General features: G+C 40.9%; 2 protein-coding genes across 17 annotated transcripts in view; one reads left to right on the top strand and one right to left on the bottom strand.

The window, feature by feature from the left end:
* Positions 1-265: 265 nt before the first annotated feature.
* The window catches only part of IDUA (alpha-L-iduronidase), a 48,272-nt gene continuing 27,098 nt past the window's right edge, over positions 266-21,439 (top strand). Inside the window, exons 1-2 of one of the 2 annotated variants that reach the window (XM_015849569.2) lie at positions 266-481; positions 2,969-3,109. In XM_015849569.2, coding sequence (XP_015705055.1) covers positions 360-481; positions 2,969-3,109 — 263 coding nt within the window. In that variant the 5' untranslated portion in view covers positions 266-359. Of the gene's footprint in view, positions 482-2,802; positions 2,871-2,968; positions 3,110-21,439 lie in introns of those variants that run through there. The other variant, XM_032441188.1, reaches the window with a different exon arrangement.
* The window catches only part of SLC26A1 (solute carrier family 26 member 1), a 38,199-nt gene continuing 24,163 nt past the window's right edge, over positions 7,404-21,439 (bottom strand). For 8 of the 15 annotated variants that reach the window (XM_015849561.2, XM_015849560.2, XM_032441180.1 and 5 more), the window contains 2 exons: positions 13,608-14,258; positions 7,404-12,517 (listed from right to left, as the gene is read on the bottom strand). In XM_015849561.2, coding sequence (XP_015705047.1) covers positions 10,997-12,517; positions 13,608-14,258 — 2,172 coding nt within the window. In that variant the 3' untranslated portion in view covers positions 7,404-10,996. Of the gene's footprint in view, positions 12,518-13,607; positions 14,259-15,677; positions 19,739-19,763; positions 19,957-21,439 lie in introns of those variants that run through there. The other 7 variants (XM_032441186.1, XM_032441185.1, XM_032441184.1 and 4 more) reach the window with 3 other exon arrangements.

Here is a 21,439-nt window from a genome sequence, read left to right as displayed (position 1 = left end):
CTGCTGCCTGCATCCACAGCACGGCGGTGTTTCAGCACTTTTTACTGCGCCTTTTTACTTTACCTGACACTGTGCCTGAAAAGACGAGGCTTCCCGGATAAACAGAAATAACTTTCCTCCGGTAACTCGTCTTAAAAAGCAAACTTGGGCTTTGTGGCCGCTCCGAAAAGGAACACTCCCCTTCCCAAAGCTCGTAGACCGCCGCCCAGCTCCCACCGCCTCACAGCGCCGCGGGCGGCGGATGCCGTGGGGGCGGGGAGCCGCGGCACTCCTGCGGTGGGCGGGCTCCCGTCGTCGTGTCCGGGCTGCGTTTGTGGCCGGCCCCGGTCGTTGGTACGGAGCCGTGGTCCGGCTTCGCCATGAGGGTGCTGCTCTGGCTGATGGTGCAGCTCGGCGCGGGCTCCGCGGGGTATGTGGTAAACGTGGATGTCCGGCGAGCCGAGCGGCCCCTGCGGCACTTTTGGAGGAGCACGGGCTTTTGGTAAGCGCGGAGTCCTGCCGGGGAACCGGGCTCCGGCGGCGGGCGAGAAGCGCTGAGGAGCCGTCTGCCCATAGCCCGCCCCAAGCGGACGATCCCCGGGGTGCACCGGCTGTGCCTGCTCGGAGGAGCCCGATTTCTCCGGGCCTGCCGCTGTGGGTCACGGTGTAAAAGCTCCGTTCAGCGCCGCTCAGCAGCGCCCGCCCTGATGTTGCGCTGTTTGTGGGCCCCGCGAACACGTCACGTCCTTCCCCCGGCCCCCAGGCAGCGTGTGACATGCTGAACCCACGGCCCGTCCTGTCTGTAAATGGTTTTGGGCTCTGCCGCTTAGGCACACAGTGGGTTAAATGGCAGCGGGAAGGCAGAGACAGCAGGGTTAAAGGAACCCGTGCACTACTTAATGCAGTGCTTGAGGCACATCTGAGAAAGAAGTTGGAAAAATTTGCAGTGTTTTCTCGTGTCAGTGGAAAAACAGAACGAGGCCGAAAATCGTCTACAGTATGTTAATCTAAAAACAAGCTGATGAAGAGGAAGTTCAACCTTTGTTTGAGCTTTCTGGATTTTCATCTTTTGGTTTTAATTTTTACTTGCAAGGTAAAAATAATAATAAATTAAGAAAAGCTGCATTAAATAATATGCTTTTCTCATTTAAACTGCAACCCAAGAAACACTCAGGATTTTAATCATGTGAAAGAATTTTTATAAGACTGCGAGTGTGAGAAGGATGACAGGGAGGAGGCCAAGGAGCAGAAGCAGTGGTTCTTATCGAGCAGGTCAGCAGCTATTCAATGATGCTGTTATACCTGGCCAACACTGTTAGTGAAGGATCCCTTGAACACCCACACTGGGTCCAGTTGTTGGGCACATATACAGCTGGGGAGCAGTAGATAACAAAGCCTGGGAGGCTTCAAGCCTTAAAATTGCCATTGATGGGTGCTTTCAATTCAGAAGAGGAACTGGAACTAACAAAAAGTGCCGGTGTTCCAGCATTCTGTTCAGTCTTCTCATGGTCACAAGGTTTCTCTCCAGCAGTGTGTATTTCAACACTTTTATTCAGCATGGGCAAAGCCTGTGAATGCTTTGTGCCTTGATTTCTATCTAGTTTGCCACTGGGTGAAGCAGTACATTTCCCTAAGCTTGAATCTCAGTGCAATCATAAAACACTCTCCTTCCAAATGCAGCAGTAAATATTGTCCATACCATTGGAACAATGAAAATCACCCAGATGGCTGGTACATTTCTAGTCAGAGTAGAATCAGTAGCTTCTCAGTCTTGCGTGTCTTGAAGCAATCATTGGGAGATGGTATTTTAAGTGTCCTGTATGCTAGTGAAGTTGCACAGAAGAGTTCTCGTATGTTGGCTGATTTGCATGAAGCACCACAAGGACATAGTATGTGCCAAGACATAGCTTTCTAATAAGGATGTAGGGGGTGGTAGATAGACAGTGTCTTTGCTAGGATGTATCAAGTCTTTTTCCAAGTGGGATTGGGTTTTTCTGCCTTTGGGCACAGGAGGTTGTACAGTATCAGGCTCATTCAGTAGCATCCTTGTAGGAGGTGAGATAACTTGTAGAGAGAGTAAGGAAGAAGATGATGATAGTTCAACTGTTTGCAGCATAGTTATACTCTATGATTTCATAGAGTTCCAAAGATGCTGCTATCATTAGCAGAACCAGTATCTACTACCAGTGATGGTAGCTGAACAGACAAGTTCGGGAATCCTTGTAGAGAATGTGTTGTGTTCTGGCAGAAAAGAGTAATGAGTAAAACTTACTGCTGAAAGAGAAATTTGGAGGCACACAACCTGTTTGTTAGCATGGAAGCAGTAGTAAATCAGGAGACATCACAGTAGGCCAAGCATAACTTTGTTACTCGTTTATATAGTAACTGAAGTTATCTCTTCTTGCTTCAGGAATATGTACAGAAGTATTCTACCAAACTTTGGAAACAATTATGTTTTTATCTTTCATGTAATGTAAACATTTTAAAACTCAGAATTTGCACATTCATAGGAGTCTAATTGAAAGTGATGAAAGATGCCCAAACCCAATGAACAGGTGTAAGGGTAGCTAATATAAAGATGTGTTTGCTTTAGCACAGTCCTGGGCAAACCTGGTTTCTGCTCCAGAGCCTAGAAGTCACTGTGCTTTCCTTATCATTAGTTGCTTAGAAGTAAAGTGATCACCGTTGCATGGCTACTTCAGGCCACCTCTGACTGAAGATGTTACCTGATGAGCTGCTTGTAATACTTTCTTTTGAGTGTGGCAATGAGATGCACTGATTTGTGTTCTGCTTTGCCACATCACAGGTGTAGCTCCTTAGCCCTAGATAACATGAAGCTCCATTTCATTTTCATCTGTTAAGACAGTCTTCCTTAAGTCAGATAAGATCTTGTAAGTCATACATGCTGAACATATGGAGTTCTGGATACCCAGTGGAGCCGATAGCTAATGTTGTAATATGTTGCTTCTTTTTTGTTCTTTTTCCAAAGCCCTCCTTTACCTCACAGCTCTGCTGATCTGTTTGACTTAAGCAAAGATCAAGAGATGAACCTTGCATACATTTCTTCTGTTCCTCATGGCGGCATTGAACAAGTTCGAATTCACTGGTTACTGGAATTGATTACTGTCAGGTAAGAAAATATTTAATGTAAAAAATGTAAAAAAAGAGTTTCAGCTCATTGAAGTACCCAGCAATTGCTCACTTTTCCAGTTCTTGCAGTTTAACTGCAGACTGGGTGTGTTTTTGTGTTTGTGGAAGTCAGATAATGGCCAGTGGGTTGAATAGTTTGGGGGTGTATGAGCTGAGGAAAGACAGAGCTTGTCTTGAGAAAGATGGGTCTAGCTTGCATGCATTTTGTCCTAACAAGAGGCTGAGGAGCACTTTGAGGCTTCTTTTCATCAGAAGAATCTTATGGGTGTACTGATCAGCTTTACCAAGACCATCTCAAGTCATACACTGGAGTCATTCCACCTCTCTCTGGCTGCTGTTTCAAGCTCAGTGACTTGATTCCCAGTTGTACAGTGACTTCCAAAGAGGTCTCATGCTAGCAGAATTGAATCTCATTATGTATTTTGATGTCATCGTGTAGCATTTTATAATTGGATGCATCCTTTTAAAAGGCTGCTTGTTAAAGCCTTGAAAACAGTGCTCTTCAGGAGACCCTAGTACTCCTTTAAACGAGAAAGAGTTCTGCTTTGCAGTTGTAGCAATATATGCTGAGTGTTATGGAGAGAACTCAGCCAGATTTCAATCTATGGTCATTCCAGCTGTTTTCAAGTTCTACCAGAGTTATTGCTGCTGTTCCTCCAAGTCCAGCTGAGTTTGTTGTTGGTGAAGTAACACCTGCAGCTACTCAGTACTGAGATGAAGAACAAGGAGAAACCAGACTTTGAGAGTTCATTTTTTTCAGTGTACAAGACTAGCTGTGCAAGTCTACAGCTCCCTCTGGCTATGGGCCTGATTTTGATATCCAGGTCAGAGTCTTACAGATTTGGAAATGGAGTTTATGTACCTACAGCTCCCTCTGGCTGTCCTGTTTTAATATTCAGGTTTGCAGTGTTGCATTCCCTCTCAGAGTAACATGTCTTTGGGGAAAGTTAGGAACAGGCTAGAATGGGGTAGTAGATGTAAATTCAGTGTTTTCCTTACTAAAGCACTTTAGGTGGGAATGCTGTCACATGTAAGGAACATTAAAGAAAGCATGCCTCCCACCACAATAACTAAGACAGAACCAGTGACAATCAAGTCCCTCAATCCCAAGCCAGGGTCTTGGGGAACAAAATCCCTCGCATTGCAAGAGATCAGGTTTAAGATCGCCTGATAAAAGTGAGTACAGATGTGTCTCTGGCACCCAACAAGATGCTTTCAGGTGTCCTGAGGAAATTGAATGATGTATTTGCTATGCTGCTTATCATATTTGAAAAGTCATGACAGCTTGGAAAAGTCCCCAGTGACTTGGGAAAACAGCACCCCCTTTTCTAAAACAGAGGTAATGAGGACAGTGCTGGAACCAGTGACTACTCATCCTTACCTCAGTGCCTGGTAAGACTGTAGAACACAGATCCTCTTGGAAGCTATGCAGAAACACATGGAAGACAGGGAGGTGATTAGAGACAGCCAGCATGACTTCATTAAGGACAAATCATACCTGACTGTTGTAGTGATGTTTACAATGGAGTGACTGGATCAGTAGATGAGATAAGAGCTACTGATGGACTTCTGATAATGAATCACCTGGGTGCCTGTGTCCAGAAAGTTACAGTCCATTGCTCAGTGTCCAAATGGAAACCAATTGCAAGTAACATCCCTCAAGGGTTCATACAAGGACCATATATTTAATGTCTTAGTAAATGTCACTCATAGTGGGTTTGATTGCATACTCAGCAAGTGTGCAGGTGACATCAAGCCAACTAGTGCACTGATTGCACCTGAAGGGAGGGATGCCATCCAGAGGGATATTAACAGGCTTGGGAGGGGTTCTGCATATGAATTAATGAAGTTCAGTAGGGCCACATGCAGGGTCCCGCATCTGGATTGGACAGTCTCAAATGTCAGTACAGACTGGGTGATGAGTGGATTGTGAGCTGAACTATGGAAAGGGTATGGTGATATTGGTGGATAGAGGACTGAATAATGGGCCAACATTTTCTGCTTGCAACCTAGGAGGCCAGGTGTTGCACCCAGGGAACAATAAATGCATGCATCAGCACAGATTAGGGAGAGGAGCTGGGGAGGAGCTCTGCAGAGAAAACCTAAGTATTCTGGTGGACAACAGGTTGGCCATGAGCCAGCAGTGTGTCCTTGTGACCGAGAAGGTTAGCAGTATTCTGGAAGACGTTAAAAAGAGTATGGATAGTAGATTGAGGGAGGTGATCCTTCCCCTCTACACATGCCCAGGTGAGGATGCATTTAGAATGCTGTGTCCAGTTCTGGGCTCCATGGTTCAGAAAAGACAGATCTCCTAGCAGGAATCCAGAGGAGGGCCACAGAGATGTTAATGGGCTTGGAGCATGTCCCTTAAGAGGAAAGGCTGAGCAACCTGGGTGTGTTCACCCTGGGGAATAGAAGGCTGAGGTGTGGTCTGATTAATGTTTATGAATATCTAAAGTGAGATGGGAGGCAAATGGATGAGGCTTTGTGACAGGACAAAGAGCAGTGGCCTAAAACTCGAATGTAAGAATTTCCATGCAAACGTGTGGAGGAGCTTCTTTATGTAAGGGTGGTAGAGCACTGGAACAGCCCAGAGAGGCTGTGGAGTCTCCTTCTGTGGAGAAGACCTGTCTGGATGCCTACCTGTGTGACCTATTGTAGGAAACCTGCTTTGCAGGGGGATTCGGACTCAATGATCTCTGCCAACCCCTGCAGTTCTGTGTTTATGTGATCATGGTCTTCATCAAAAGAAACATGGCCAGCAGATTGCAGGGAGGTAATTCTCTCCGTCTGCTTTGCTATTCTGTGGATGCACCCGAAGTACCACAGACAGGTTCTGGAACCTCAAGCACAAGATATATGGACCTTTTAGAGTGGGTCCAGTGGAGGGCCATGGAGATAATCAAAAGACTAGAGCACCTCTCTTTTCAGCAGAGTCTGAAAGAGATGGGTTTGGTTAGCCTAGAGAAGGCTCAGGGGAGACTTTATAACATAATAATAATAGGTTTCCTGCAGGGAAGAGGAGTAAGTTAAATAAAAAGAGGGTCAAATTTGGTTAATTACTAGAAAAAAGAAAAGAAAACAAAACAAAAACTGTGATATTGGAGTGGTAGGATGCTACAGCAAGTTGACCAGAGGAGTTTTGGATACCCTCTCCCTGGAAGTGTTCAAGGCCAAATTGGATGGGACTTCAAGCAATCTGATCTAATGGATGGTATAGCCTGCTTATGGCAGGGGAGTTGAAAATAGATGATCCCTTTCAACCCAAACTAATCTGTGATAGAGAAGACATTTTGTTATGATGAGAGTAGCGAACAGATTGCCCAGGAAAGTTGTAGATGCACCATCACTGAAGGTGTTTAAAGTCAGGTTGAACAACAGGGCTTTGAGCAATGTGATGTAGTGAAAGATGTCCTGTCCTGTGCAGGGTGTTGGGTTAAATGGTCTTTCAAGGTTGCTTCCTACCCAAACTTCTCTGTTATTCTGTGATTCAGTGTGCCCAGTGGAATAAAAAATGAAGATGCCTAGAAGAGGAGTGATTGCTGTACGAGGAAACAAAGCATACAGTAAATAAATAAATATAAATCCAAAACTGTAATAGCTCTTAAAATTCAGCTTGGCTTAGGCTGTCACTTCTCTGGCAAAAAGGTACATTTTCCAAAGATGACATTTAAACAGTGGATAGACAGACAGTAAATTGAGCAACAGTGGTATTTGAAAGGGTGAGAACATGAGCCCTGCTGATGAACACTGTGCTTGGAAGAAGGAATAGGTGTAAGGGCACAAATCAGAACAGGAGGAATTCTGTGATAATGCTTAAATCTGTGCATTTGCAGTTCTTTTTCTAAGCCAGTGATTTCCAGAACAACAGAGAGAGGTTCTGGGTAAGATCCCTGTAAGAGCAGAGCTGGCTTGCGTTGAGAGACTGGTGAATAGAAAGGTTGTAATCTACCCACAGAAGACAGCGTGCTGGGAGGTGCCACCACTGCGGATGGCCAGCAGTAACACGTTGCTTTTCTTCCCAGTTGTGCTATGTGTAAAGGTGTTAGGAAATGTTCCACCTAAAAAGCAGGTGTGTCTCCATAGAAGTTGAAAGTGCCGGTCTTCAAGGGTGTTCTCCCTCATTTTGTGTTCTAATAATAGTTGCCTCGATTCCAAATGCATCCCTATGTTTTAACTCTTTTCTAAGGACACCAGATGTACCTTTTGTCTTTTACTTCATTCCACATTCTCCTTTTATTTTACCACGCATGAAAGTATACCATGAGACAAGCTTAAAGAATTGCTAGTTTTATTTTCCAGCCAAAAGCACACATTTGTATCCATGTCATGAGACACAGGATTCATTCTCAGGATGTTATTTGCCAGTCCCTATAGATGTAGCTATTTCCTGGAACCTAGGCCACCTATTCTGGCTATCCTGCCAGAAATCAAGAGGAGCATTGGAGTTACATACTCTCAGCTCTGTGCCTAGCTCCATGAAATTCACACAGTCTGCAAGATAAGGTCCTGTTCCTACTGTTAAGTAGCACTACAGTTTGTTGGATACATGATCTGTGCAAGGCACCACAGTGAACAAAAACATAGTCAATATACATGATAGATATAACATTTTCTAATAGGCATATAACAATTTTATTTCAAAATTAGTATTAACCTAGTTGGAATTACAATAGTATCCCCAGCTCCTCTCCCAAGTCACAGTACATAGTTCATGGTACAATAGGAGAGAAGAGAATTGGCAGTTTGTAACATTTTCAGTCTTCATGTGCTTAGTCTTGATGCAGTGCAGTAAAGCAAAAAAAAAAAAGGCGTACTTTTTTTTTTTTTAGTTACATTTTGTGTACTCTGAAGTGTGCTCTGATCTCCCAGCATCCCTATATCATCACACTGAAGGCTGTTTCCCTGCTATTTTTTATGCTGTCCAACTCAGTTTGATTATGAGCCTGATCTGTCAAAGAAACTGAAACAGGTAATGGTTCTTAAACATTTTTTTGGTTGATGGTTGCCTTCTAGTGAAAGTACTAAAGCTTAAGCCCCCTTGTATGGATGAAAGAGTTTCTCTGTTCTCCTTTGGTGCCGTTCCGACAAAAATAGGATGAAAAATAGGCTTTTGACTTAATTTCTGTGTCTGATGGGTATAAAAAGGACTGCATGGGCAACTTCTGTTTATTTTTCCCCAGAGACTGATGCAAGCATACACTTTCCACAGGAGCAGTTGTTTTTCTTTCTTTCTTTTTTTTTTCTTTTTCTCTGTTTTTTTTTTTTTTTTTTTTTNTTTTTTTTTTTTTTTTTTTTTTTTTTTTTCCCTAAGATGAGGTTCATCAGGAGTTAAAGGTATTTATTTATTTTTTTTCTTTTTATGTTCTAGGTTGGTAACTTGACCCATAAATATTAGAGAAGTGTAGATTGCTAGTAAATGGGGTTTTTTCTACTGAAAAAAATTAAGTTGACTTCCAACAATGGCTTACTTGGTCACAGAAGCCTAAAATTGCCTGTATTGTTACTAATTGTTTAGCACTAATTCTTGTGAACCCACTTCCTCTTGTGACTTCCTGGCAAAACATTAAAAGAAATATTCCCAGATCAAAGAATGGTTACAAACAAAAATAAACACAACACTTTGTCCTTGGACTTTGTCCATTTCTTTTTATGACAAAAATAAGCCTGTTGTACCAAGTCAGCACTTTAAAGAATTATATTATTTAATTGTTTTATGGCAGGAACTGACTGCCAGTGGTCAATTTTGTAATATCTAGACAGGCATTTCTGTCAGGTTTTACTGCTCTGGCAATACTAGCAGTGTGCAGTTGATAGACTTTCCTGTAAAGAATGCATGAGAATGTCCGCATTGAGTCACTTACCTAATATTGTGCTGCTCAGTCTCACAGAATCACAGAATAGCCCAGGTTGGAAGGAACCTCAAGGATCATGAACCTACAACCCCCACGCCACAAGCAGGGCCACCAACCTCCACATTTAATGCCAGACCAAGCTGCCCAGGGCCTTGAACACCGCCAGGTTCGGGGCATCCACAACTTCTCTTGGTAGCCTGTTAAATCTCTATTAATACACTTCTTGTTTTGTCTTTTGGGAATGCTCTTGAGAGCTAGACAGGCTCTGGCATACCTGGAAAACCTAAGTTTTATTGTTCTTTCATTCAGTGACCTGAAAGTTGAAATAAGCAAGTCACATGATGTGTCAACATGGCATTTGTTTTGGTGATATATCTAAGGAATAGTCTCAGTGTACACATAACCTGTTTCTGGTGCCTGATAGGTGTACAAAGCACAGGTGTGATAGTTTCCTTCTATGCTTGGTTCCATGCGTGAACCAGACATGAATGAGAAAGGGATGGCAGCTGTCCTTCCTTTCATGTGGGTAATTATAAACTTTGGTGTCAGAAAGTTTTCTGTCAGTGCTGTATGCTAGGACATTTAGTACCAATAGCACTAGAATAAGAATCTAGATGTATACTTATTTGTGTAGAGAGAGCATACATATAAAACAACAAAACTGACTTTGAGGGTATGATTTGATACCATACAGAATAAATAACCCTTAAAGCAAATCGTCATGAAAATTAACACGGACCTGTAAAACATGAGTTATTAGATCTATAAACAAAGAATTACATGGTGTGGGGAAAAAAAAGTCAGTAGTATGTAGAATGGTCTGGAGTATGGTGAGATTTTTCTAATATTTGGGGTTGCACAACATATAAAGCATTACTTTACTTGGATCAGTTATACTGCTATGGACTATATATACTTTAGATACTTCATATATTCATCAGAGAGTACCAGCCTAGCATTTTTTACTGGCTAACCATTCCCCTGCATGGTAGATCAGAGATTTAACTTCTCACCCTATCCTCTTTTCTCCTGCTTTCTTCACTTATCCTTGTACCTTTACAGGCTGTTGTAGGAAGAACATCCTATGCTGCATCACAGTGTGGGGGGTTTATATTTAGTAATCCTTGTGTGTCCCTTGATTAGAATTTCACCAATAGAGGTAACACGTTTTGACAGAGTGGTATAACTACTCTGGTAATGGATTGCCAGAAAAGCCATTCTGTTTTCTTAATTCCATATATCTCAGTTCTCTAGACACAAGAAAGTTGGGCATCACAGTCATGTTTCTTCCTGTGTTACTAGAGGTATCAAAACCTTCAGTAACTAGTTAACATACGATGGTTCCAATAGCACAAATGACTCCAGGAGGTTATCTTGGAGAAGATGGTTTTGAGAGCAGTGTGATAGACTGGTTTCTTCACTTGTGGCAAGTTGTGTCATTAAGCCCACGCAATCAAGGTGACAAGGAGAGATGTAACACATCCCACAATATTTTATACATTTTACTTGTTTGCAAATAGTGGGAGTTGCTGAAGAGCACATCTTGAATGATGGAATGGACAGGGCTTTGCAAGCCAGAGTGTAAACCATTATGTGTCCATGATGATAGATCCATTGTATTTGGATGTATGGCTTATCCTTCTTAACACAAACCACTGGGAGGTGCAGGTGGTTCTTGACAGACTTCCAGCTACAACAGTCTCATGACACATGTATTTTGTCATGTACTATAATGACAGAAGAAGGAAAAGTGCCCCAAGATGCACTTCTTTTTCACCCACATTCTGAAAGTGAGGTGCATATAGTTATCCAGCTTGTCCCAGCCTGGCCCCAGACTGCATCTCCAGGGCTATTCTAAGCAGCATCCAGTAAACTGCAGAACTCTTCAGGGAATGGTGTCTTGTAGGCCCATTACTGTACAAAGCCAATAGTGTGTCTGATAACTCAATTATTGCAAACTGCCCTTCTCCATCTTGCACTTTCTTTAGTGTATTGTCAAGGAAAACATGGGATTAAACAGAGCAGTCTGCTGTAAGCCTTTGGTCTTTTGCAAACTGCACAGCGCTGTGTATACTGTAGAACAGCATTTCTTGCATACTTCCAGAATCTTTCCCAAAGTAATCTCCTCTTTTTAGAGAGTCTATCACTGAGGGATTACAGCAAGCTAAGAGAACAGAAATATTTAACTCCTTGTAGTCTTTTAGAATTTCCTTTAGAGTATTAACTCCAGTGGTGTCCAAAAATGGGATGGAAGAGCAATCTACAATGAGGGCTTGGAAATCAATTTGCTTAGGGACTAGTTGCAAAGTGGTGTCTCTGCTGCTCAGTCCATTAACAGTTGGTTGATTTCCTTTTTTCAGATGCTGCTTTTCCTTCTTCTCGTATTTCTTCCTTCTGGCAGCCTCTAAGTTAGGATCTAGGTCAGTCAGTCTGTACAGAGACTTTAGGAAATAGTTTCTATTGGCATAATAAAGTGGTGCCTCAAAACGGAATATTTTGACCTTTGGAACAGAAGAGAGATTTTCATATTCTAAGTCATCCTCATAAAAGTTGGTATCTTGGATTTGACCAAGCAGGGCTGTCCGTGGCTGCTGTGTCCGAACAATGATGCATAACATGGAGAAAACAATTCCAACTAATAGACCTATTTCTGTGCTGATCAAGGCAGAGGCAGACATAGTAACAACCCAAACCACTGTGTCCACCTTATTCACATGGTACCGTGCTGGCACATCTCGGAACTTCCTTAATGCTCCTCGAAGGCTGACAATGATGATACAAGCCAGGACGCACTTCTGCAAGGAGTAGAAGAGAGGTGCCAAGAAGAGTAGTACCAGCAGAACCACCATTGCACTAATCACTCCAGAGACTTGAGTCTGGCAGCCTGTGGATGTTTTCACAAGAGTCTTGGCAAGTGCTGCACTTGTTGTGAAGCAATGGAAGAAAGAGGGAATGATGTTGCAGAACCCTACAGCAAACATTTCCTGATTGGCTCGGATAGTGTAAGCGTATTTCTTTGCACACATTTCAGAAAGGGATACAGTAAAGACAAAGCTGACTACAGCAAGAGGTAAGGCATCCACAGCAACACGGATCATTAAGTCAAAACGTGGTACCTTGGGGGCAATAAATCCTGTTGGAATAGCTCCAGAAACACTGGATGAATACACTTCATTTAAGTTTCCATAATGTGACACCAGTGTTGCCACAACAATAACTACCAGCTCTGTGGGAAGAGGGAATTTCAGCTTATGCTTGTACCGATCTCCCAGTTCTTTAGCAGTAACCAGTACTACAATACAAATGGCACTTGTAATGATATCGCAGATGTTAGCCTGAGAAATGTTCCTGAAAATGTTAATCCAAGTAATAACAAGCATCCCATGTCCTTGGCTACGTGGGATTTTTATTCCAATCAGATACTTCACTTGAGCTGTTAAAATTGTTAAGGAAGCACCAGTTGCAAAGCCATCTAGAACAGACTCAGACAGATACATAGATACGAAACCCAGACGGAAGACTCCCATTAGAACCTGGGGAGACACAAAGAAAGAAAAAAAAAAAAAAAAAGAAAAACAGATGAGCCTTAAATGATCCCAAGCCAAAGAACTGTGGATCAAAAAGTGCTGTTATGTCAACTCTATTTTTTTCCTGGCTAAAAGTGGTTACAACCTACTTGTAGACCTTTACAAGAGAATTTGAGTGACAACAGCTAAGTTCTCTGGTGGCATGGTTACATTAAGCAGCTTCTGATGCTAGCCTTGTGAACAGAAGGGAAAGTGGAACACTGCCTTTATGGTGTGCCTAAGATCAGAAATGGCAGAAGAGACCACAGACTTTCACAGATCTTAGGATATTGTCCTAACTAGTTGCTGCTGATTCTTTTGATGGCTTTGGAAAATATAGCTCCATATTTCGTTGTTTATGTACACGACCTGAAAGTTCTTAGTAAAAGGAAGATTAATTTTTATGTAGACAATTAACAGGTATGTTCATTGTGTGTTCTCTTGATATCTGTATGATGGGCAGCAGATTGGTGAGTGTCCAACAGTCCAACAAAGCCACTGTCTGAAAGTTAGGTTAGTCTACTTCCTTATTTCCTTTCTACTTTCTCTCCTTTTCGACTTATCACTGGACAGTGCTTTGGTAAAACATAGTACCTGGTAGTGAAACACTGAGGACTATCTTCTGAGCTAGTGTAGGTGAATGGGCCTGCACCTTTATTAAAATATCTAGGGAGACAACATTATTTAGAAGCACAGAATCATATTTTACATGTTGAAGTACATAGCTACTTCAGAATTCCCCTCATTATGAGATTTGTATTTGATTCACAGCCCCATGAAATCAGCAAGGCTAAGAGGTAGTAGAGTGTTAAAGCAATGTTACTAGCCTTACAAATGACTGTTGTTTCATTTGTGCTTGCTTGTAGCTGATAAAATTGCCTACATCATGTTTTCTGTGAATTGCTTGCAGTTAGGTTTCCCAGAGAAAGCAGTCCCAGATTATTCAAGTGAAATGATGCTGTGTCTCTCATGGAAGAGCAGTCAAAACAGAGCTTAGGTCATGCAAGAAAGCTTTAGTAATTTCATACTTTGTCTCTGAATATCAGCAGCCACTTACCTGATATACTCCAGCCACAAATGTCAAGGCTGTAGCAATGCCTATGGCATAGCATTCTTTTCCACATTCAGCATTCATCCCCTCAGTGGTAAGGTTGAAGACAGTTGTGTTGGACTGGCTGTCAGTCTGCAGGGAGCCATGGCCCAAGGCTGGTGTGGCATCATCATTCAAGTCGAACCCAGCTAAGAGAAGCTCTCGGTCCACCACTTGACCCACCATTAAACTTATCAAGCTGAAAATGCCCACTGAGACATGACGAGATGTGCCCATTAAGAAGTAGATGATGTTGGCAAAGAAAGATGTATAAAGACTGTAAATAGGCTTCAGGCCTGCCAGTAGTGAGTATGCAATTGCTTGGGGCACCAAAATGATCCCAATCACTAACCCAGACATAATATCGCCCCAGATGTATTCTTTGCACTGGTATTTGGGAAGCCATCGTAAAACAGGAAAGAAGTCCATTACAAAATTCTTCAGTTTCCTTGGGGTGCAAGAGAAGCTTTTTCTCAGCTTGGCTATCACAATCTCTTTCCTATTAGGCTTCACACGAGTCTTTCTTTCCATGAAAAAGCAGGAAGAAGTGCTGTTTTCCATCTTCGTAGCCTCAAGTGGTCTTTCCATTGTCCTAGTGTTTACTTCATATATCTTTTCCTGTAGTGTGAAGAAAATGCCTCTTAGATTAGAGCAAGTGATTTTTTATTTATTTTTTTTAGCACAGATGCATAATGATAATAGTTTGTCTTCTTTTAAAAAAGCTTTTAAGGAAATGTTATCCCAACACAGGACTCTGGTGGCTGGGCACATAACACTAAGAAACAATCTTCAAATTGATCCTTTCCTACAAAGCTTTAAATATGCCTCTGATTGAATCCAATTTGTTTTACTAAGAAAAAAAGCCTGAGTTAAAATAGTCATCTCCTTGTATGGCAGATAATTCCAGGTCTTCCAGATGCTGCATCATAGAAGGCTTTGTCTCTGTCCAAAGAGGCAGCACTTGATGGTGTAAAATAAGCATGTAGTAGTGGGGTAGTCTGTGGTCTTTCTAATAGTGTATTTCTAATAACTGATGTGGAATTTGTGTGTGTTATAGTGATCTGTCACTGCAGATGTCCTGAGCACACAGTGGGTGGTTTTTTGCTAGTAGAACCTGCAAAACCAGAGTTCTCTGGGGCACAACAATTTAGTCTCAGACAAAAAAAAAATTGTGCACAAACCACTGATGACTCTTAGAAATTGTGTTTAATACTAATAACTGCTGTTTAACATTTGGAAGTGTGACTGATAAACAAATGCATACATTGCCAAGCCTGTAAGCTTTTTAAATGTAGGCACCCCTAATAGAAGGTCGCTCATTATAAAGTATTCTGTGTCTGTCCTGCTTGGGGTGTATATCCTGCTTATGAACTTTTTCAAGATTTTAACAAATACTTTTTGTCAGCAAATTGAAAACAAATATAAACTATGTTTATGGAGCCAATGCAAAAGTCTTAAAATAAAATAAAAATCCAAGTATTGTTTTGAATAACACAGTATAAGTACTGTGTCCATCTGGAGTTTACATCTTGAAACAGGGTGCTTAAATGTTTAAAGTATGTAGTTCATAGCATGCCAAAGAGATTATTGTTGGAGATGCGTAGAGTGCTTGTCCAAATTGAAAATGATCTGCATGGTAGTTTAAATATATTTTAAATATTACTAGATTTATATCCATCCCAGTTACATTAAGTCATCTTTGACTCCCACTTTGTTACAGCTTCTTTCCATCATAAAAGAAAAGAAATTACAGTTCTAGTGTAATTATTTAGAAAGACTGAGATCAATTTCTAGTTGTACTGTCAAATATAGTTATAACTATACTGTATTGAGAGGTTGCATTAGGCAAAACGTGCCTAGACAACAAGGTTAGATCTAACCTTCATTAGAACACAGAGGTGAGAGAAAAGAGAACTTACAGCACCAAGAAGATTACTTAAGAGCATATAATTAAATTTTATGGAATGTTAAATGCTAGAAACTGTGAAGAACACATTCATTTAAAAAGATTAAAGAAAACAGTGCTTCCTCTCTTACCTAAATTAGGTTGGAGAGTCTTGTACTTGAGGACTGCAAGTTCTATTCAAATGCCACCTACTTCTTACAGCCAAGTGAATTCAGAGAGCCAAGAAATAAATACAGTGGCCTTGTTTAACATAGTTACAAGCTAGTGGGCAGTTCAGTATCCAATGCTCGCTTTTGATAGGCTACATAAAAAAGATTTTATTGGCTTCTGTACTCCAGGCTCAGATGCTTAATTGTACAGTTGCTGTCTGCTCTCTTCTGATCTTGCACAATTTACTTGAAATAAATTTGTATTAAAATGAAATCAACAATAAAACACCATTAACAGACATGTACAGCCTATGCAGCTTCCTGAGGGATGGTAGTACCTTTTAATACATAATATTTTCAGAACAGTTTCTCTGTCAAATCTGTTAAGAGATACTGTGTCTGAGTGATAATTTTGTAATATGTCTTGGCTGTACTGTATAATCTGTATAATATCTGCTATGCTGGATAATCAGAATGGTAGTTTGTTGTAAAAGCAAACTAAAAAGCTTATTTGGGGGGAAAAAAATGTATGCATTCTTTCAGAATTTTAGCCTACGGTCAAAAACCCTTCCTGATGGAAAAATGTTTTCAAGTTAAAATGCAAATACTAACATGAGATCCTTTTCTTTAGTTCTTTTTCCTCCTGAAAATAAGGACTTCCTTCCTGTAAACAACCATTTCTTCTACTTTCTTCTGGCTGCCATGTCAAATGAACAGGCTAGCTGTAAAATAACTCTAAAATGAGTTATCAGTTTCCATTTTTGGCAGATTACTGTTAATGATGAAGCATTTAGAATGTAGTAAAGCCACAGCAAATAATGGAGGGGATGTCGTTACCAGCAAAACATTTTTCGGCTATGTAAACCAAGAGTTCTCAGACTGCTAGTAGCTCAGCAATAACTTAGTATAGGAGGAAATGGAATTCCACTGTGAATACCAGCTATTGCCCTTACCTTTGTGTAGCCTAGCAGAGAGCTGGAAACTTCCAGTACTCATGGCAGCCCCAAAAACAGGGTGGGGAAGGACAAATCTGTATACTTCTGTGCATGAGTGACTAGCCAGTTGATTCTGACACTGAGATACAACACCATCCTTCCTCAGTGGTAACACTTGAGCAATATTCAGGCACCCTAAAGGTGTTAATAAACAAATTCCTCTGCTGTTTTGCTGAAGTAACTTTTAGTTCTGCCCATGCACATTGACATGGAAGAACAGGGACAACTCATGTTTCCAGCTGCCTCTTACCCCACCAAAGCTTCACAGAATATAGTATTTGCCTTTAATCAAGTGAAGGCTTCCTGTTGCTCACTGAAAGAGCTGTTCTTAGTGGCAGCATGCAAATGAAGCATGGTATAGAATGTGCCCATCTATTGCATTTAACTTTAGATACTGGAACATTCTCAACTGTTTACTATGTGAGAAGGCAACATGCTACACATGTGACCTATTCATATCATTACAATAAGTAATTTTGGATGTTTGGAATCTTAAAGGTAAAGTTTTTTTTCAAATTGTCCATGGTAACATGAGCAAAAAACATACTTTAACCCCAAACCCATCATTTGATCAGGATAAATGCAGTGACTCAGTTCACCTTGTGAAGTACTGAAACAAAGCAAAGAATCATTCAAGACAAGCAAATTACTGATTTTCCAACTGGCATTAGCCCCACCTTTCTTCCTGTCTTTTCAGCATACCATGGAATTGACAAGAGCTCTCTCAGTGAGAGGAAGCATTCATTACAACACTTTCAATGGGATTTATCTCACAGATTCCCTCACAGGCAGTCCCTGATGGAACATATGTAACCATTCTGCCTGTCTGAGTTGTTTTCTATGCACAAAAGCTGTTTTCTTAGCACAGGCTGTTCCAAAAAAGGGTCCTGATGCTTCCTTTTGTTTCCCCATCAAGATATTCCACAAAAAAAATAAATAAATAAAATAAAATAAATAATGAAACTGTATGTCTAAAAAGCACAGGAAGGAACAGCAAGATAATCCTGCTTCTCTTTGCTAAGGTGATCTTAGAAAAGCTATGTGTTGGGCAGAAATCACAATTATGCCCTAGCATCAGTCTTGCTGTAATAGTGACTACCAGTGTAAGATGGGATGGAACCCTGAGTATGATTCAAGCTTAGGGTTGATGCTTGCATTTTTTTCCATATTCAATGAAAGATGAGCTAAAAGGCAGTATGGGTGGAGCAAGTTTTGTATTTATAGTTAGAAGTTTCATTGTAGTTTTGTTGCATAAATCACAGAAAAAAACATGAGATACCTCACTTCATGTAACTATTTGGTTTAAAATGTGCTAGTGTTGAGCTAAACTGTTCATATTATTTATATTTCATTCTTTTCTGCTTGTAAGAAACCTCTCTCCAGTGTCTGTGACTACATTACTGTTCTGTTTCTGAGCATTAACACAGTTTTGAAAAAAATCCCAATAGCTTTGCTTACTGTGCATTGATTCAATGTAGAGAGGAGTGCTATGCATGCAAACCAGCCTTTTTCAAAGGAAAATACCCAGAAGCTTTGCCCTTGTGTAACCCAATTTATGGTGATACAAAAGCCTGAGCCAAAAATTGGTTTTTTGGGTGGATTCAAGTAGATGTTTATTTCACTACCGTGAAATAAAATCGTCTCAACTGCTTATAATATAATACTGTTTCTGCATTTGCTGCTTTGATTTATTAAATTTTTATTGTACAGAATTACTTGGAAACATTGACATAGACAGTAAGTTTTAGAAATGAAACAGAAGTTAAATGAATGTTTCCTTCTGTCTTGAATAAGCAGTTGTGTTTCCAGTATTAGATAAACAGGACCTAAATGTGTTTGGAAGCAAACTTAAGTAAGGTGCCCACAAGCAAAACCATTTACTTAAGAGCTGACCTAGGAAACTTTCCCACTATAGTCCAAGAATACTGTGTTGCTTTTGAAGAAAAGCATGTGAAACTTGACGGGCACAGTTTGTTATGACTAATTGGACAAGCTATCTTGGCTTTAAAGCATTTTTCTATTTTATTTAAATTCTCTACTTACATGAAAGTGAAAGAGAAAAAATATTTAGAGTTCTGTATTTCTAACTAAAATCTCAAAATCACAGTTTTTACTTCTGTCTCTAAATCTAATCTAGTATTTTCAGGGCAATTTAAGGTCTTATTCAAATGTATGCATACACAAATATATTTGATTCAGTTTCCGTTTCCCCAAAGGATTGACCCTTCGTTCAGTGTCTCAGTGAGAAAGAGGACTACTACTGATGCATAATGATCCCTGAGGTCATAAGCAGGCCAGAAGAGAAACGACACAGTCAAACAGCAGCTATTTTTAAGGCAGTCCCAACAGATCACCTATGGGAATGATTATACCTTGGAAATAAATAATCAGGTGGTTAGGGTTGCTCTCCAGGAACTATTTTTGTTGTTTCCAGAACATGCTGATCAAAATACAGGGAAGACTACATTGTTCTTCTGGAGAGTCCTAGGGCATGAATGCCAAAGTGATGTTTTCTGTAGGGGCTACTCTTTTACTCCTTAAAATCAGACTTCTTTCGGAAACGTAGCTGGTCCAAAGTGAAAGTCTGCTGTTCAAAAAAGTCTTCCAATAGAGCTCTCCCAAGACCTTAGTCTCTAGTTGCAGTGCTAAACAGAAAACTGTTTTCTGCCCTATGCTTTTCCTAGATTGTTGTCCCATGGCTGTTAAACCACTTTCTCTTACCTAATTGCTCTGAAGATGCTCAATTTTAATAATAATACTCTCTGAACCAAACAAGTTTCATATATTACTTTATAAGTACAAACAGGAACAAGGCAAATACCAGTCTTAAATTCTTAGACCAGGTTCATAGGAAAAACTACTTCTATTCCAGTTGCAGACTACAAGTTTAAAAACCTTCATCTAGTATCTGCCTTGTGAATAACATCTATGAAACACAGAATAATGACAAAACTTACAAATCAGCACCGGTGTACAAAATAAATGAAAATAGAAAGTTTTGAGCATTTGAGAACAAGCATAGAATGAGCAAAACCTGAGTTTAGAGGTGTGGAAGGGAAGGCAAATCTCTTACCTGAATAACTTCTTGAAAGAAATGTTCAGCTCTGTTTTTGCATGTTGGAATGAATGAAAGTCGTCAGTCTGGCTTTGATCTATTTGCATAAATGATAATTATTAACTAGGCAGCCTTCAAGAGAGGAATTGGTAGTTAAGGAATCTTCGGCTTTCTGCTTGGTAGTGTGCTGTCACTTGTACTTCTCTGAAAACTTCAATATATGTGCAACAGTCACTGACTTTGAGTTTAAATAATACGTGAGATTATTAATTAACTAACAGTGATCCAAAAGTTATGCTGAGTTCAGGCTAGCACATTTCTGACCTTTGAAGCTGTTTCTTATTTGAGATTTTCTCTGCTTTATGCATCCTCGTATAGCATTAGCTTTTAATTTTATGTGTGGCGCAAGAATTGAACTGCAGTCTTGTCTAAGATTCGTGCATTTCATGGTCTGGAGTAAGTATTCTGCTCTTTGCTGAGAACAGGACTGCTGGAGGTCAGAGTTCCATTCCTCCAGGTCACTGCATTTAGATCACAAGATCTCTGTTATTTGTGTAAACAAGAGACTGTAAAATGTAGGCAGGTCAGTGGGACAAAGACTGTGTTAATTGTAAAGTGTATAAATGACCAAGTCTCTTCACCAAGAGAAGTTGTGCCTGACCAACCTAGTGGCCTTCAGTGGTGGAGTGTCAGCATTGGTGGACAAAAGGGGAGACATGTGATGTTCCCCCACTACATCCTTATCTCTGTATTGGAGAGATACTGATTTGGAGGGTAGACTGTTTGGTGGATAAGGAATTGGTTGGAAGATCACAGCCAGAGAGTTGTGGTCAGTGGCTCTACTTTCAGGTGGAGGCCAGTGACAAGCAGTGTCCCCCAGGGGTATGTCTTGAGACTGGTTGTCTTTTTGTCAGTGACATAGATGATGAGTTTGAGCATATCCTCAGCAAGTTTGCTGATGACACGAAAGTAAGTGTTACAGTTGATAATGCAGAAGGTAGGGATACTATCCAGAGGGACCTTGATAAATTTGAAAGGTGGGCCCATGTGAACCTAATGAGGTTAAGTGAATTGATGTGCAAGTTTTTGCACTTGGATTGGGATAATCCCAGATTTGTATGCAGTATGGGAGAATAACTCCTTTAGAGTAGCACTGCTGAGAAGGATTTAAGGGTCTTGGTAATTGAAAAACTTAACGTGAGCTAGCAGTGTGTGCTTGCAGCCCAGAAGGCCAATGGTAGCCTGGGCTGTAAGGCTGCAAGAGAAGATGAGTGGCCAACAGGGAGAAGGAGGGGATTGTCCCTCTCTAGCCTGCCCTTGTGAGGCACTGGAGTATTGCATCCAGATCTGGGGCCCTCAACACAACAAAGATATCAGCATCCAGAGAAGGGCCATAGTTGTGCTCAGAAAGCTGGAGCACCTCTCCCGTGAAGACAGGCTGAAGGAACTGAAGCTTATTCAGTCTTGAGAAGAGAAGGTTGTGGGGAGACCTCATTAGAGCTTTCCAGTATTTAAAGGGAGATTATAAACAGGAGGGAAAAAACTTTTTACATGAGTAGACAGTGATAGGACGAGGGAGAAGTGAAGATTTAGAGGGTGGTGCAGTGCTGGAATGGGCTGCCCAGAGGGACTGTGGATATCTCATCTCTGGAGGTATTCAAGACTAAGTTGGATGGTTCCCTAGGCAACCTGGT

The sequence above is a fragment of the Coturnix japonica genome, chromosome Z, assembly GCF_001577835.2.
Source record: "Coturnix japonica isolate 7356 chromosome Z, Coturnix japonica 2.1, whole genome shotgun sequence".
NCBI lineage: Eukaryota > Metazoa > Chordata > Aves > Galliformes > Phasianidae > Coturnix > Coturnix japonica.
The sequence above is the reverse complement of the archived record's forward strand: the minus strand, read 5'-3'. Positions and strand labels throughout refer to the sequence as shown.